Source organism: Hemitrygon akajei, chromosome 1 (assembly GCF_048418815.1).
Source record: "Hemitrygon akajei chromosome 1, sHemAka1.3, whole genome shotgun sequence".
Taxonomy (NCBI): Eukaryota; Metazoa; Chordata; class Chondrichthyes; order Myliobatiformes; family Dasyatidae; genus Hemitrygon; species Hemitrygon akajei.
The window spans coordinates 71,486,135-71,502,364 of record NC_133124.1 but is presented as its reverse complement, the minus strand read 5'-3'; the positions used below and the strand labels follow the sequence as shown (position 1 = coordinate 71,502,364).

Here is a 16,230-nt window from a genome sequence, read left to right as displayed (position 1 = left end):
ACGCGGCCTGGATTTCGTTTTCATTTACTTGGACAATATCCTGGTGGCCAGTAGTTCACACCAAGAGCACGTGGCACATTTGTGCCAGCTCTGCCAATGCCTGAGCGACCACGGACTGGCAATCAATCCGGCGAAGTGCCAGTTCGGGCTGACGGAGATCGACTTCTTGGGCCACAGAGTCAATCGACATGGCGCAGTTCCCCTACCGGACAAGGCCCAGGCCGTGTGCCAGTTCCCCAAGCCCAGTACGGTCCAGGGCCTGCAGGAGTTTGTAGGGATGGTCAACTTTTATCATCGGTTTGTGCCAGCGGCGGCCCGCATTATGACACCCTTGTTCCACCTGATGGCCGGCAAGGCCAAAGGAGTGGCATGGGACGCCGAGTCCACGGAGGCGTTCGAGCAGACCAAGGAGGCGCTGGCAAAGGTGGTCCTCCTAGTGCACCCGAGAGTCGATGTACCCACGGCACTCACAGTCGATGCTTCCGACACGGAAGTCGGCGGAGTCCTGGAGCAGCTCGTCGAGGACCAGTGGCAACCACTTGCTTTCTTCAGCCGGCACCTACGGCCACCAGAGGTGAAGTACAGCGCTTTCGACAGAGAGTTGCTAGCGCTCTACCTGGCTGTCTGGTATTTCCAATACTTCCTCGAGGGAAGGGAGTTCACCGTGTATACGGACTACAAGCCCCTCACCTTCGCACTGGCCAAGGTATCGGACCCATGGTCGGCTCGGCAGCAGAGGCACCTGTCCTTTATTTCAGAATCCACCACGGACGTCCGCCACATCGCAGGGAAGAACAACATTGTCGCTGACACACTGTCTCGCCCCTGCCTCCACTCAGTAGGCATATCATCCTCAGGAATAGACCATGCAGCACTGACGGAAGCACAACAGTCGGACACCGAGATCCCGGCTTACCGCACCGCCGTTTCGGGGCTCCAGTTGGAGGACGTCTCCATCGGTCCAGCAGCGAATCGACTCCTGTGTGACGTGTCTACCGGCAAACCCTGACCCGTGGTACCAGCGGCATGGAGGCGCCGGGTGTTCGACACGCTGCACGACCTGGCCCACCCGACCATCCGGGCGTCCATCAAGCTGATAAAGGACAGATTCGTCTGGCACGGTTTGCGCAAACAGGTCGGACACTGGGCCAGGACCTGCGTACACTGCCAGACCGCCAAAGTCCAGTGACACGTGAACGCTCCCCTCCAGCAGTTCCAGCCGACGCACAGGAGGTTCCAACACATCCACGTGGACATTGTCGGCCCCCTGCCAGTTTCCCGGGGCACCAGGTATACCTTTACCATGGTAGACAGGTTCACCAGATGGCCGGAAGCCGTACCGCTCGCAGACACGTCCACTGAGTCCTGCGCCAGGAAGCTCACTGCAAACTGGATCGCCAGGTTCGGCTTCCCAACGGACATCACCTCCGACAGAGGGGCGCAGTTCACATCCGGTTTGTGGACAGCACTGGCGCAGCTCCTGGGCACCCAGCTGCATCACATCACAGCGTACCATCCCCAGTCCAATGGTTTGGTAGAGCGATTCCACCGGCATCTCAAGTCAGCCCTGATGGCTCGCCTCGGGGGCCCCAACTGGACAGACGAGCTTCCCTGGGTCCTACTGGGCATCCACACAGCCCCCATGGAGGACCTGGACACCTCCTTGGCAGATTTGGTCTACGACGCCCCCCTGATGGTCCCAGGTGAGTTCGTACCAGAGACCCGAGGTTCGGAAGAAACTCCAGCAGCGGTGCTAACGAGGCTGCGGGACAAGGTAGGGACCCTGGCTCCGGTCCCAACCTCCAGGCATGGTCCCACGTCATCCTTCACCCCTAAAGACCTCCGAGACTGTGAGTATGTTTTTATTCGCAGGAGCATGCACAGGTCAGCTCTACAGCGACCGTACGAGGGACCCTTCAAGGTGATCCGGCACAACGGAACCACGTGTGTTGTGGAGGTGGGTGGCCGGGAAGAGACTTTTAGTGGACCGTCTCAAACCGGCGCACTTGGACATTAAGCAACCAGTGAGGGTACCCGCACTGCGCCGGTGAGGCCGGCCACCCAGGCTACCACACAGACTGGTTGCTCCACTCCCCCGATGGAAGTTTCTGGGGGGGTGGTGGTGTAGCAGTCCGCACACATGGGACTCGAACCGCCATCGGGAACCGCAGGCAGACGCGTGGCCCGCTCCGGGCAGACCTTCTGGGGATGGTCTGACGTCACGTCCGCCCCGCTAGTCGCAGGGACCCATGGGAGGGGAAATTTAAGCGCGCAAGTTTGAATCAGTAAAGTCATTCCGGGTTCAGCTCTCTCTGCCTCCGTGTGTTCCTTTCGTAGCGTTTTGCGCGCAACTACACCCTGAGCAAATCAATGGTTCCCGGCAGTCCAGCCTGTAATTCCACCAATCGAGCACTGGAGGGCAGCACTGACAGAAGAGGCTAACACCAGCCACGCTACACCACCTCCATTGTTTCCTCACCTGAACTGGAGCGGCAGACAAGCCTACGGCTTGAGGCCTGGTCCTCGCTCCAACAGAGGCGACACTGCTACTTCGCCTCCTGTCTCAGCACCAAACAAGGGAAACAAATCTGTGGCTATTAATATCCAACGGGGTTTTATGATCGCAAAAGGAATGTCCAAGGCAGTCACTCACAGCTACACTGCACACCACCCCGATGCCTTCCAGTAACAGGTAGCAGGACGGTCTGCACCCAGGTCAGCTCCTCCTAACCCAATCTGACTCTGTTCCCACTGCCCAGTGGCCCAACTTCTGCTCCCATGGCCCAGCGGCTCAATTCTCCTCCCTAAGTCTGGCGGATGACCTCTCCCCCCTCACGGCACAGTGGACTGGCCTCCCATTCTCTGAACTGCCAGCCAGTTCATACGACACCCCAGTCAGCTACTCTGAACAACGAGCAGCTCACTGCTGTATCTATGGCTATTGTAGTCCAGTATAGTCTTACAATAAAAAAGCACTTTTAACTAAAAAAAAAGCACCTTTGGTTGGCCCCTGAGAGGCTGCTGCATCTATATGCACTGAAGAAAGAACATTTTGAAGAAAGAACATATTGAAGAAAGAACATTTTTTACAAACAGCTGCAATTGGAGGTAGAGTTAACATCACACTATGACATAATCATCGTCATGGGAGATCTAAATGCTAAAATGGGAAATAACAACTCCCACTTCACTCGGGTCATGGGCACACGTGGATGTGGAATGGTGAAAGACCGGTGGAAATCTGTGCCATGAACAGTCCAGTCATAGGATGGCCCCTCTTTCCACACCATGGAACCCACAAACTAACATGGTGCTCACCCAATGGACGTGACAAGAACCAGAAAGACCATTTAATGATCAATGGTGTGTGAAGACGATCTTTGCAGGATGTAAAGGTGAAGAGAGGAGCAGATGCAGGAACCACCTTGTTGTAGTGGTGAGAAGCACTGTGACCAGAACACATGCACAAAGACATTCTGATGTTGAAAAGCTCAAAGACGCTAACGTGAGATCTGCCTTCACCATTCAGCTTAACAACAGATTCCAGGCCTTGCAAGACATTGACGAAGGATTGACACTATGTGGGAAGGGTTTGCCTCAGTCATGGGAGAACAGCAAGGCTTGTCTAGGATATCGAGCTGGAAAGGAGAACAAAGAATGGATACAGCAGGAAACATGGACAGCCTTAGAGGAAATAGAGATAATTAAGAAGAAAGTGTTGGATGCAAACTCAACACGAATCAAGGTGAAACTTCCATTAGCATCTACTGAAGCTACTAAGAAAGTGAAGAGACTAGTAAGAAAGGATAAGGGGGTCTACATGGAAGATCTTACAGGGGAGGCTGAAGCAGCAGCCAATCGAGGTGGTATACAATTGGTAAGCGGTAAGATCCAGGCCAGATCCAGAGCTCCTGTGAAAGATAAGAACGTCTGCTTTTAACAACTGAGAAAGAGCAAGAAGCACAATGGACAGAGTATTTCAGTGAATTACTGAATAGACCACCACCAAATGAAGAACCTGACATACAAGAGGCACTAGAGGACCTCGACGTCAACACAGATCCACCCAAGAAAGAAGAGACTTCATGCTGCAATTAAACCTTTAAAATACAGCAAAGCTTGAGGACAGGACAATTTGAACACAAACTGTTCAAAGCTGAACCAATAGCTGCAGCAGCCATCCTGCAACCTCTGTTTTACTATAATCTGGGAACGGGGACAAGTACACAAGCACTGGACAAAGGAAGTTATTGTTAGGATTACCAGGGAAGGAGCACTAAGTGATTGCAACAATTACACTTTTGTCAGTACTCAGCAAGATTCACGCCAAAGTTACTGCCCGATGGATTACGGATGCTGTTGAAGTGTGTTTGAGGAAAGAGCAAGTTTGCGTCAGGAGAAACAGAGACTGTGTCGACCAGATCTTCACGCTGCATAACTTTATGGTACAGTGCATAGAGTGGCAGAGACAACTATATGTGAATTTCCCTGACCACATGACGTGAAGAAGAATGAACAAACAACATTTACCTCCTGTTTGTGATGGGTCCATGAATGGCAACACAATGGACTTTCGGTTCCACGTATTCGATACAGAATTCAGTAGCTGGTATTAAGTAAACTTGGTGCTAGAGGTGGAAAGGAACAAAGAAAAGCAACTTTCAGTACCAAGTTAGTTTAAAACAAAACACCTGAGTGAATCAATTGTCACAGTTGTGTTATCATTTGAGGATATTGATCACATTCAATATCCTTACAAGGACACAAGAAAGAGGAGCAAGGTTAAGCTTCTTGGCCCCTCAAACTTGTCCCACGGCAGTCTAGCAACACTCTGATCACCTTGTCACTTTCGACTTTGTTCCAATTGTATTTTCCTGTAAGAATTGTATACAATTTTTATTTATGTTTCTCTTGTGACTGCTGCTTATCTGATGCCACGTGCCTGTGATGCTGCTGCCAAGTACATTTGTCATTGCACCTGTGCACACAACAATAAAGTCAGCTTTGACTTTTTCACTATCTCAATGCATGCACTGCAGGCAAAACAGAAACTTATCATGGCATATATGATAATAATAAACTAATACCAACACAGACACACACACACATGGTGCAGGAACAGATGAACTTACTAGTAAAAAGCTGATGGACGTTCCCTGTAGACGGAGCTCAGTGTCAGAAGACAACTCGAATATTGCAATGCGATTCTGGTGGTCAACTGCCACACTCCGACAGAAGAAACTGCAGTAAACACACACAGACACAGAAACACCTCCCATCAGTACAAACATTCAGCACGTTCATATCATTAGGCAGACTGGAGCTGTCATGGTACAGGAGGGGTAAGAGAGGAGCAACAGATTGTGACAGGATCAGGCAGGTTAAACAGCAAAACTGGACTCCATTAGGAGGTGACTCAAGGTGCAGCTGACAATCGGATGTAGAGGGCCTTCAAAGGTACTTGGACAGGCACTGGAGAGAGGGTGTGTTGCAGGACAATAGGGAACGAGTGGGGGAATGGGACTGTTGGTTTGTTACCATATGCAATCAGTGATGGGCCAAACAGCCTCCTTCCCTGCTAGATCAGTACTATGATTCATTGAGCCAAGGAAGCTTTCAGCCCAGTGACTCTACACAAGCCATCCTGTTTCCAGCTGAATCCAACTTCCCAACAAATAACATTGACAAGGATGTTAGAGCTTCTAAACCCAGAAAGCTGACGTGGTTGGGCTCATGTCGTGAAAGGACACCCTCCCCAATGACACCTTCCTCATGGTGGCCATCAATCCTCCAAATCTGAACAAACCTCTGACTTTCATTCCCAATGCGCAGAGGCCCAGGCCAGGGCTCTTCCAGTCAGAAGGGAGATACTGAAGACTAGCTTTCTGCATTCCAAAGGCAACTGGGACGGCTGGAGTCCAACCACTAACGAGCAGTGGATGAGGAAGCCACAGCAAGAGCCCAGATCAGTGTCGAACCTCTCTGGGGTTGGAAGATGGATGGGCTCCATAGTGACCAACAGCCTCTCTTGAGTGACTTTGGCTTCCTCCCGGCAATAGTTGGCACATGGTGACCTGAAGGTCATGTATCTCCAGGCTCTGATTTCTCACTTGGTTGCCCACAGCTGACAAAAGGCTCCAATATCCCACTGGGGCCATGTTGACTCAATCATACTGTGATGAGAGACATTGGCGAGGATGGTTTAGACCCAACTGCTGGAGGATCCAAAGCAAGGATAGAGACACGGTATCAAACTGGATCGAGAACTGAGCACAAATCAAACATTAGGTGAACTCACTAGTAGAGCTTACGGTTGAACATCGAACCTCAGTTTACATACTCAATTCTTGGCACCCAAAACATGATTGCCAATTAGTGGGACTGTCCTGAATCTTTAAAGGGGCTGCACCAGCTATTCATACTCCGGGGAGTTAGAGCATCAAAACCTCGGAAACTGGCGTGGTTGGGTGCATGTCGTAACACTTTGGGCCAGAAGGGCCTGTTACCATGCTGTATCTGTAAATAAATAAAATAAACACAACCCTTCATTTCCCTGGGGACAGGCCATCACTAGGAAAGCCTTCCCATGGCATTTTTAGTCACCAGACTCCTGGATTAACCTGCTGGGTTTAAGCCACAGAATCTGGACAAGTTTCCCACATTTTTGACCAGCAGTCACTCCTACTGTATCCTACCTGTATCTGCAGCTGTACAGATTAAACTTCCCATGATCGGCTGTATCCGGAGGGCCATGCTGAGCTACATCAAGGTACTGTATCTCCTCTCCTTGGCGAGCATATTCAAGGACAAGAACGTACTGTCCTGGCTGAGGAAGCTGAATCCTAAACCGCACCTGAACCTGGGGAGAGGAGAAGCTTCTGATGATCAAAACGCTGTAGAGCCTGGCAATCAGTTCAGACAGAGGAACTTCAATCAGAAACACTGACTGTTTTCTCTCTCACATACAACTCCTGTGTCCCTCAGGTGTCTGTGTTAAGTTGCTGTCGGAGATCCCAGCACCACAACTTGGAGAGGAGTTGAACTGAAGACAGTAAGAGCCTAGTGGTGGTGGTGGTGATTGGTGGTGTTGTAGATAGAATAGAAGGTTGTAGGTTACAATGGGACATATTCAGAATAGAGAGCTGGGCTGAGAAGTGGCAGATGGAATTCAATCTGGAAAAGTGTGAAGTGATTCACTTTGGAAGGTTGAACTTGAAGACAAGATTCTCAGAGGTGTGGAGGAATAGAGGGTTCATGGGGTCCATGTCCATAGATCCTTCAAAGATGCCGCGCAAGTTGATAAGGTGGTAAAGAAGGCATATTGGCATGTTGGTCTTCATTAGTTGGGGGTTTGTTTCAAGAGCTATAAAGTAATGTAGCTCAATGAAAATCTGGTTAGATCACACTTGGAATAATGTGATCAGTTCTGGTTCCGTCATTATAGGAAACTTTGGAGAAAGTGCAGTGGAGATTTACCAGGATGCTGCCTAGATTAGAGTGTATGTCTTATGAGGAAAAGTTGAGCAAGTTAGGGCTTTTCTCTTCAGAGCAAAGGACTTGATATAAGTGCATAAGATGATAAGAGGCATAGATAGAGTTGACAGCCAATGACTCTTTCCCAGGGTGGAAATGGCATAATTTTAAGGTGATTGGAGACAAGTATAGTGGGCGTGTTAGAAGTTTTTTTTATACAGAATGATGGGTGTGTGGAACACACGGCAAGGAACAATGGTAGAAGCAGGTACATTAGGGACGTTTACGAGATTCTCAGATAGGCATATGGATGAAAGAAAAATATGGGAGGGAAAGGTTAGATTGATCTTGGAGTAGGGTAAAGTGTTGTCACAACATTGTGGGCAGAAGGGCCTGTAGTGCGCTGTACTGTTCTATGTTCTAACATCAACATGTTCTATGTTCTAACATCTTAGTGGAGAAATACCTCAGGAAAGGAGGTTCCAGGTCTTCCGCTGGTATCGTGCAATCCAATCCTTGTTCTAATGAAGGGTCTTCACCCAAAACATTAACTGTTCCCTTTTCCACAGGTGTGGCCCGACCTGCTGAATGTTTCCAGCAATTTCCAACTTATTTCAAATGTCCGTGTTGCAATTGTGTAAAACTTTGTTTAGACCATAGGGAATTGGCAGTGGAGAGAGCCAGCAGCTTTAAACTCCTGCACACTAACATACCGGATGATCTATCCTGGGCCCAGCACATAGATGCAATCACAAGGAAGATGTGGAAGCATTTTTACTTTCTTAGGAGGTTAAGGAGGTTCAGCTTGTCACCAAGCACTCTAACAAACTTCTGCAGATGTATTGCTGAAAGTATACTGACAGGCCTGGTATAGTAATTTCAATATGCAGGAACATAAAAAGCTGCAGAGCAGTGGCTTCTGCTTAATACAACACAGGCACAAACCTCCCTCCCATCAATGACTCTACAGGAGGTACTGCCTCAAGAATTAAATACCCAACATCAAAGATCCCCACTTTCCGAGCCATGCCATCTTCTCACGGCTACCTGTCTCTTGAACTCAATGCCTTGTTTAGTATAGCAAGCATGCCATATGTCTTCTTTATCAACCAGTGCAGCCGTATAAACTGGATTTACTGAAATAAATGTGCTGCATAGTTAGCACAACACACTTGCTAGTATCAAAACATCGATCAGGAACACAGAACACAGGAAAGTACAGCACAGAGCAGGTCCTTCAGCCCACAATGTTGTGCTGACTTTTAAGATCAATCTAACCCTCCCCTCCCACATAGCCCTCCATTTTTCTTTCATTCGTGTGTCCATCTAAGAGTCTTTTTAATGCCCCTATTGTGTCTACCTCTACTACCACTCCTGCCAGCGTGTATCATGAACCTACCATTCTGTGTAAAAGGGTCATCTCTGTCATCCCCCTGTACTTACCCCCGTCATCATCATCACGTGCCCTGTGCTATGATGTGGATGATCATGGTCTCCACGACCGTGATTGTTCTTGGAAAATATTTCTGCAGAAGGTTTTCCATTGCCTTCTTCTAGCAGTGTCTTTACAAAACGGGTAACCCTAGCCACTATCAATACTCTTCAGAAATTATCTACCTTGTGTCTGATCTCCTTAAAATTAGACTCCCTCATATTAGCGATGGGAACAAGTATCTGACTACCCACACAACCTATGCCTCTTATCATCTTATACATTTCTGACAAATCACCTTTCATCCTCCTTTGCTCCAAAGAGAAAAGCTCTCGCTTTCTCAACCTTTCCTCATAAAACATGCCCTCTCATCCAGGAAGTAGCCTGGTAAATCTCCTCTGCACCCTCCACATCCTTCCTATAATGAAGGGACCAGAACTGAACACATTATTCCAAGTATGGTCCAACCAAAGTTTTGAAGAGCTGCAACATTACCTCACAGCCCTTGACCTCAGTCCCCCAAATAATGAAGGCGAACACAGCATACGACTTCTTAGCCACCCCACCAACTTGCATGGCAACTATGAAGGGATCAATGGACGTGCACCCCAGATCCCTTTGTTCAAAGTCTAAACAAGAAACAACCACGCGGCCAAGAGGAAGGTAAATGAGGTGTTCATTAGCACCTGTCTGCCAGTAAGGTCGGCCATCATTGACTGGGCAGATGTTAGCAGCTGGTCCGTAGCCTGCAGTTTGCCGTCCACTCTGTACACACCATCATTGACTCCTACAGCTGGGAAAGAGTCCAGGGGCAGGTACTTGTACAGCAAGCAGCTGTTGAGAAGAAATAACAGTCAAGACCATTGGATAGCACAAGGGCTGGCAGATGCTGGAATCTGGAGCAACACACAATCTGCTGCAGATTCTCAGCTGGAAGAGCAGCATCTATGGGGGGGATTGGTGAAGGAGTTGTTGATGTCTCGGATGTGAATCCTGCGTCAGGACTGACATCAGCAGCTCGGTATGATTTCTGGACGGTGAAAACTGCTCCTTCATCATCCCTCTCTCCTCTCTTTCCCTCCTGACTCTTCTTCTCAGCCCTTTTTGTTCTCCCATCCCCTCGTTCATCACTCAAGTTCCCAAGCTGAGTCCTAATGCAGTGTTTCAAACCAAAACGTCATCAATTCCTTACCCCCCACACATGCTGCTCAACATGCAGAGTTCCTCCAGCTGGTTATTGCAAACTAATAACACACTCTATCTTTAATGAGTATTCAAAGCAAATCTGAGCCTTTAATTCATAAGAAGCATTTTTTTCTTTATTCACCTATGGGATGTGGACAACACCGGCAAAGCTAGCAGTTACGATCGATCCCTAAACACCCCTGAAAATTGGTAGGTCTGGATCAGACAGAGTAAGGACAGGAGATTTCTTCCCCGAAGGACGTTAATTGGTTTTCACCTTACTCCGAGACCAGTTACTTCTTTTTTTAAAAGTTCCATATTTATTTAATTATTTAGATTAAAACTTAGCAGCAACTGTTTAAAAAGCATTTTCACAGGTCTCTGCAGCGTCAAACGATGAGACCAAACCTGACAGAAGTTTATAAAATTATGGGAGACACAGATAGGGTATTCAGTCAATATTCTTCCCAGGGTTGAAATGTCTAAACTAGAGGGCATGAATTTAAAGTGGGGGCATTTTTTTTTACATAGACTTCTGGGTTCCTGGGATGATTTGACAGCGGCAGTGGTAGGAGATATGACAGTGACATTTAAGAGGATTTTATACATATTAATATGGACTAATATGTATGGAGGAATATGGATCAGGTACAGGCAATGGGAATTTAGTTTATTTTGTTATTGTAATCAGGTCTGACATCACAGGCCAAAGAGCCTGTTCTTGTTCTCTACTATTCTATGTTCAAGGCACTAAAATGGAAAAGGTTTAGCGAGATATCAACTAAACACAGATAAACCTGACTAGTTTTTACAGGCACCTAGGACAGCATGGACCAGTTAGGCCAAACGGCCTGTTTCCATCTGTATAACTGAGAATCTACATTTTTTTACATCTTTTTTTCCTTTAATGTTTACAGGGCTTTATTTACTTGGAAAGGGTGAAGAAATTATTCATGAGGATTTTACTGGGACTGGGGACTTTGTGTTATAAGGAGAGATTGGGTGGCTGGGACCTTTCACCTTCAGTATAAGCGGCTGAAAGGTGCCCCTGTAGAAGTTCATGAAATTGTGAGATGCAAAGGTCAGAGGAATGGTCACAGTTTTTTCCCAGGGTAGGGAAGTTAAACAGGAGGTCAGGGGTTTAAAGTTTAAGGAGAAAGAATGATTTAAAGGGAATCTGACGGGCAACTTTTCTCACAGAGGGTGGTGTGTATACAGAGTGAGCTGCCAGAGGCAAATAAAATTATAATGTCAAAAAAACATTTGGACAAGTACATAGATAGGAAAGGTTTACAGGGTTATGGCCCGAACTGTGCAGGCAAAAATGTAGCTCAGGTAAACATTTTGGTCAGCATGTACGACTGGGGCTGAATGGCCTGTTTTCCTGCTGTACAACTCAATGACATACATCTATGTTCACTCACTTTTGGCCCCGTTGCATTGGTTCAGCTGTGTACAGGCAGGGTTCCGTCACTTGAAACTGCAAAATGGGAGCTTCATAATATTCACTAGGCAGCAGGACCAGATAATCCTGGTGAGTAGAATTAAAGAGACACGGATATGTTAGGGAATCAGCTAGACAATGGAACCTGGCCAGACATAGAAACATACAGGAACAGGTTCTTTGGCCCACAGTGTAGTGCCCAGCTAATTGAATTAGTAAACTGTTCCCTTCTGCCTGCACAATGTCCATACCCCTTCCTTTCCTGCACGTTCAGCTGCCTGGCTAAGAAACTTATGAACACCCTTCTCATATCTGCTTTCCCCACTGCCCTTAGCAGTGCATTCCCCACAGCAAATACTCTCTGCATGTAAAACCCGCCCCACACATCTCCACTGAACTTAATCCCTTCATCTACGATGCGCGATCCCTGGTAATAATGCACCCTGGTATGAGACATTTCAACCCTGAGATAGTCCTGGCCGTCCATCTATGGCTCTCATAATCTTACAAACCTCTATCAGATCTGCCCTCAGGTGCAGACTTGTGCTGATTAATGTACAGGTCCTTCCTGGGTTACAAATGCCCAGTTTATTGATCCTGCATTCAGGAGACAGGTGGGATGGGTTTGCCAGCTGCTGTGGGATTGGGGGTGCTTTCTGCCTGGTGGGAATGGGGCATCTCCACGTGCCCTCTCTTTCCCAGCCACAAACCCTGACACCTTGAGCCACACCTTTCAGGGGCTGTATGAGGCACAACAGAGCTGGGGATACTCACTCACTTCCTTGCTGTGTCAGTGAGACTGGTTAGCGTCCACTATTCCCATATCTTCTCCCTCTATCTCCTACTCTCTACTGGAAACAGTGACAGTGACAATAAATCTGATTCTGATTGTGCTTCTGTTTGTTTCTGACTTTTGGACAGCTTACAGAAACAGACCCTATTGTAACCCGGGGACTGCCCTGTGTTACCGATTGAATATTGCAGAATTCCCAGGACTGTCCCTCACCAACAGCACGTCCTCTGCCTCAATGCTGACGGTCCACCTTCCAGGAGTGAACACGAAAGGGTCACCGTAGTTGCTCTTTGAGACAGTGACGAAAGAAGGTTCCTTACTGCGAGCAAAGATGATCTCTTTTGTCTGCGGAGACACTGCAAAGAAGGTGAAGAGACCAGGTCACTACTGAAGAGACAGGCAATGAGAGGTTGAGATTTAGAGCATGTATATTTGACCCAGAGTTTGAACGCTCACTCTGTGGTACCTGACATTGATAATTCCACTGCAACACACAAAGGTGCTGGAGGACCTCAGGGGATCAAGCAGCATGTATGGAGTAAAATGGTCCTGCAAATGAGGATCCTGAACAAAACATCAGCTGTCTTCTCAAATGCTGTCTCACCTGCTGAGTTCCTCCATCTCCACGACCAACTTACATCGTCCAAACATAGAAACAAGGTGCTTGGGAGATTGGTAGGATGAATTTGCCAGCTGTTGCGGGGTTGCTGGCAATTGTTCATGACACTGGCTAGAATTTGATCTCTTTGTCTGCAGTAAAATCTTTTAAGACAGTATCATTATTATTAGCCTGAGTTAGGCTTGGGCTAGATTTGTTAATATCAGGTTTATTATTAAAAATGGCAAAACAATATCTAACAATATCCAAAATGCTTCTCCAGACTATGGGACTATTCCTCTCTGCAGCCATCTCTGCCACGTGGGAACACGTTTGGGAACAGCAAACTGTTTGGGTTATGAACAATTCTCAAGAAGGGAATTCTGCTGTAATCTGGGGTAGATTCATGGCCATAACTCTGCCCATTATAGAACATTGCCAAATAGTTCAATTCCAGTGTCCCAACTTTGTGGATTTCTTAAGTAATGACAGAAAACTTTGGAAAATAAAAGCAGGAAATGCTGGAAATACTCAGCAGGTAATTAGTGATTGATTTGTTATTGTCACATGTACCGAGGTACACTGAAAGGCTTTGGTTTGCATACCATCCAGAAAGATCACTTCATACATTAAGGTAGTTAAAGGATATGCAGAGTTATGTTCCAGTTACAGAGAAATTGCAGTGCAGGTAGACTAATAAAGTGCTAGAGCCACAAAGAGGTAGATTGAGAGATCAAGTATTTATTTTTTAGTGTATGAAAGATCCGTTCAAGTCTGATAACAGCAGGATAGAAGCTGTTCTTGGGCCTGGTAGTGTGAGTTTACAGACTTTTGTATCAAAATCAGAACTATTATCACTGCCTTATTGGACAGGAAACTTGTTTTGTGGCAACAGTAAAATACAAAGAAATACAATTACTATAAATTGCAAAACAAATAAGTATTGCATAAAAAGGAATAACAAGGTGGTGTTCTTGGGTTCGTGGGCCGTTCAGAAATCTGATGGCGGAGGTGAAGAAGCTGTTTCTGGATCGTTGAATGTGGGTCTTCAGGCCACTGTACCTCTTCTCCGATGGGACTGAGAAGAGGACACATCCTGAATGGTGTCGGTCCTTAATAATGGATGATCTTCCCAATGGAAGGGGGTAGATTTAGAATGACTGGGGTGGATAGAATCTTTGATTATGTTGGCAGCTTTCTGGAGGCAGTGGGAAGTATTGACTCAATAGAGGGGAGGCTGGTTTGCATGATGGACTGGGTTGTGTCCAATACTCCTTACAATCTCTCTGGCCGCATCAGAGGGAAAAGAAAAGGAATTAATATTTCAAATTGAAGACCCTTTGTCAGATTGACGAAGGATCTCCTACATTAAACATTACTTCTGGTTTATCTACAGGTACTGACAGACCTGTTGAGTATTTCCAGCATTTTCTGCTTGTATTTTAGATTTCCAGTATCTGCAGTTTTTATATTATCACTTAATAGCAAGATTCAAGATTCAAGATTCGAAAACTTTATTGTCATTCTAACTGTACATCAGCTCTGCAGGGCAGAATGAGACAGCATTTCCCAGGAGTAAGTGCAATCATAACATAACAAACGCAACAATAAACAGTAAACACAACAATAAATAGTAAAACACAACAACCACCTGTTGGTTAAAATCAAGTTATAAGTGTCCAGTGCAAGTTAAAAGTGTCCAAAACAGAGTCAGGTAGAGCAGCTATTTAGCAGTCTGACTGCCTGTGGGAGGAAGCTGTTTAGTAGCCTTGTGGTTTTTGTTCTAATGCTCATGTAATGTTTACCTGATGACAGAAGAACAAACAGTTTATGGAGAGGGTGTGAGGGGTCTTTAATGATGTACCGTGTCTTCTGGAGGCATCGACTCTGAAAGAGGTCTTGGACAGAAGGTAGGGAGACCCCAATAACCTTCTCCGCTCCCCTAACCACCCTCTCCAAGGCTTTTTTGTCGGCAGCACTGCATCTGGAGTACCAGGTTGTGATGCAAAAGGTCAGCACACTCTCAACCACACCTCTGTAGAATGTAGTTAAGATGTTAGTGGGGAGTGATGCTTGCTTAAGTTTCCTCAGAAAGTGCAATCTCTGCTGGGCCCGTTTCACAATCCCAGTAGTGTTCCTGGACCAGGTGAGAATGTCTGAGATCTGCACCCCAAGGAACTTGATGTTCTTTTCTTTTCTTTTGCAATTTTTAATCTAAAAGTTTCTTGAAGGTACCCGTTAAATCCATCTCCTTCCATGCTGGACATTGCCAGATCAGCTAATAACCCAAAACATACATTCTCCTCTGGTTCTTTAGTGTATTACCTTCAATCCGAGACACCACGTGCTCTTTCCACAGGATGCGGTTTCTCCCCATACCCTTTATCACAACCCTCCATAATTGTTAACACTCTCAGACACTTTCTTTAAACTTCTGAAGAGAATTTTACAATGGGGTAGCAGGAGGCATGTAGTTCTTGACATTAGCACATGGTTCAATGCCCAAGGAACACGTTTAAAATTTTACATCAGGGATATGAGAAAGATTTTTTACTTGGTGAGTAATTGTAAGCTAGAACTCCTCAAGCCCCATGTGGTAGGCTGACTTAGAAGGTTAAGGTGCATGGGAACCACATTGACCTGAGAGTTTGAATTCAAAACTGGCTTGCCCATAGAAGATGGTACGTAATGATGGAAAACTGGTATTCTGAATGGAGACTTGTGACCAATGGTGTTCCACAGGGATCTGTTCTAGTTGTGATAGATATAGATATACTACTTAGACAAAAATGTATATGGTAAGTTAGTAAGTGAGCTAAAGGGATTATTCTGTGCTGTACTGTTCTATGTTCTACATTCTATGTTTTATGTAGTAAATTTACAGATGCCACAAAGATTGCTGGTGTTCTGGACAGTGTAGAAGGCTGTCAAAGAATACAGTTCAGTTACTGATATGGGCAGGGAGATGGCAGATGAAGTTTTATCTGGCAATTATGAGGTGTTACTCTTATGGGAGGCTAAATGTAAGGGGAAATATGCATCTAATGGCAGTACCCTTAACAGCAATGAAGTACACAGAGATCTTGGGGCCCAAGACCTTAGCTCCCTGATAGAAGGCACACAAATAGATAGCGTGAACAAAAAGGTGTATGAAATGCTTGCCTTCATTGATCAGGACAATGAGTATAAGCACAAGGAAGGCTGATATACAGCTGATATTAGAATCAGATTTAATATCACTGGCATATACCATGAAATTTTTTGTTTTGTGTCAGCAATACATTGTAATACATAATAATAAAAAA

General features: G+C 46.3%; 1 protein-coding gene across 2 annotated transcripts in view; it reads right to left on the bottom strand.

The window, feature by feature from the left end:
- lama3 (laminin, alpha 3) overlaps nt 1-16,230 on the bottom strand; it is a 316,232-nt gene that overhangs the window by 142,588 nt on the left and 157,414 nt on the right. For both annotated transcript variants that reach the window (XM_073045511.1, XM_073045521.1), the window contains exons 24-29: nt 12,541-12,683; nt 11,515-11,621; nt 9,592-9,739; nt 6,696-6,859; nt 5,133-5,241; nt 4,531-4,628 (exon numbers count right to left, since the gene is read on the bottom strand). In XM_073045511.1, coding sequence (XP_072901612.1) covers nt 4,531-4,628; nt 5,133-5,241; nt 6,696-6,859; nt 9,592-9,739; nt 11,515-11,621; nt 12,541-12,683 — 769 coding nt within the window. The remainder of the gene's footprint in view (nt 1-4,530; nt 4,629-5,132; nt 5,242-6,695; nt 6,860-9,591; nt 9,740-11,514; nt 11,622-12,540; nt 12,684-16,230) is intronic.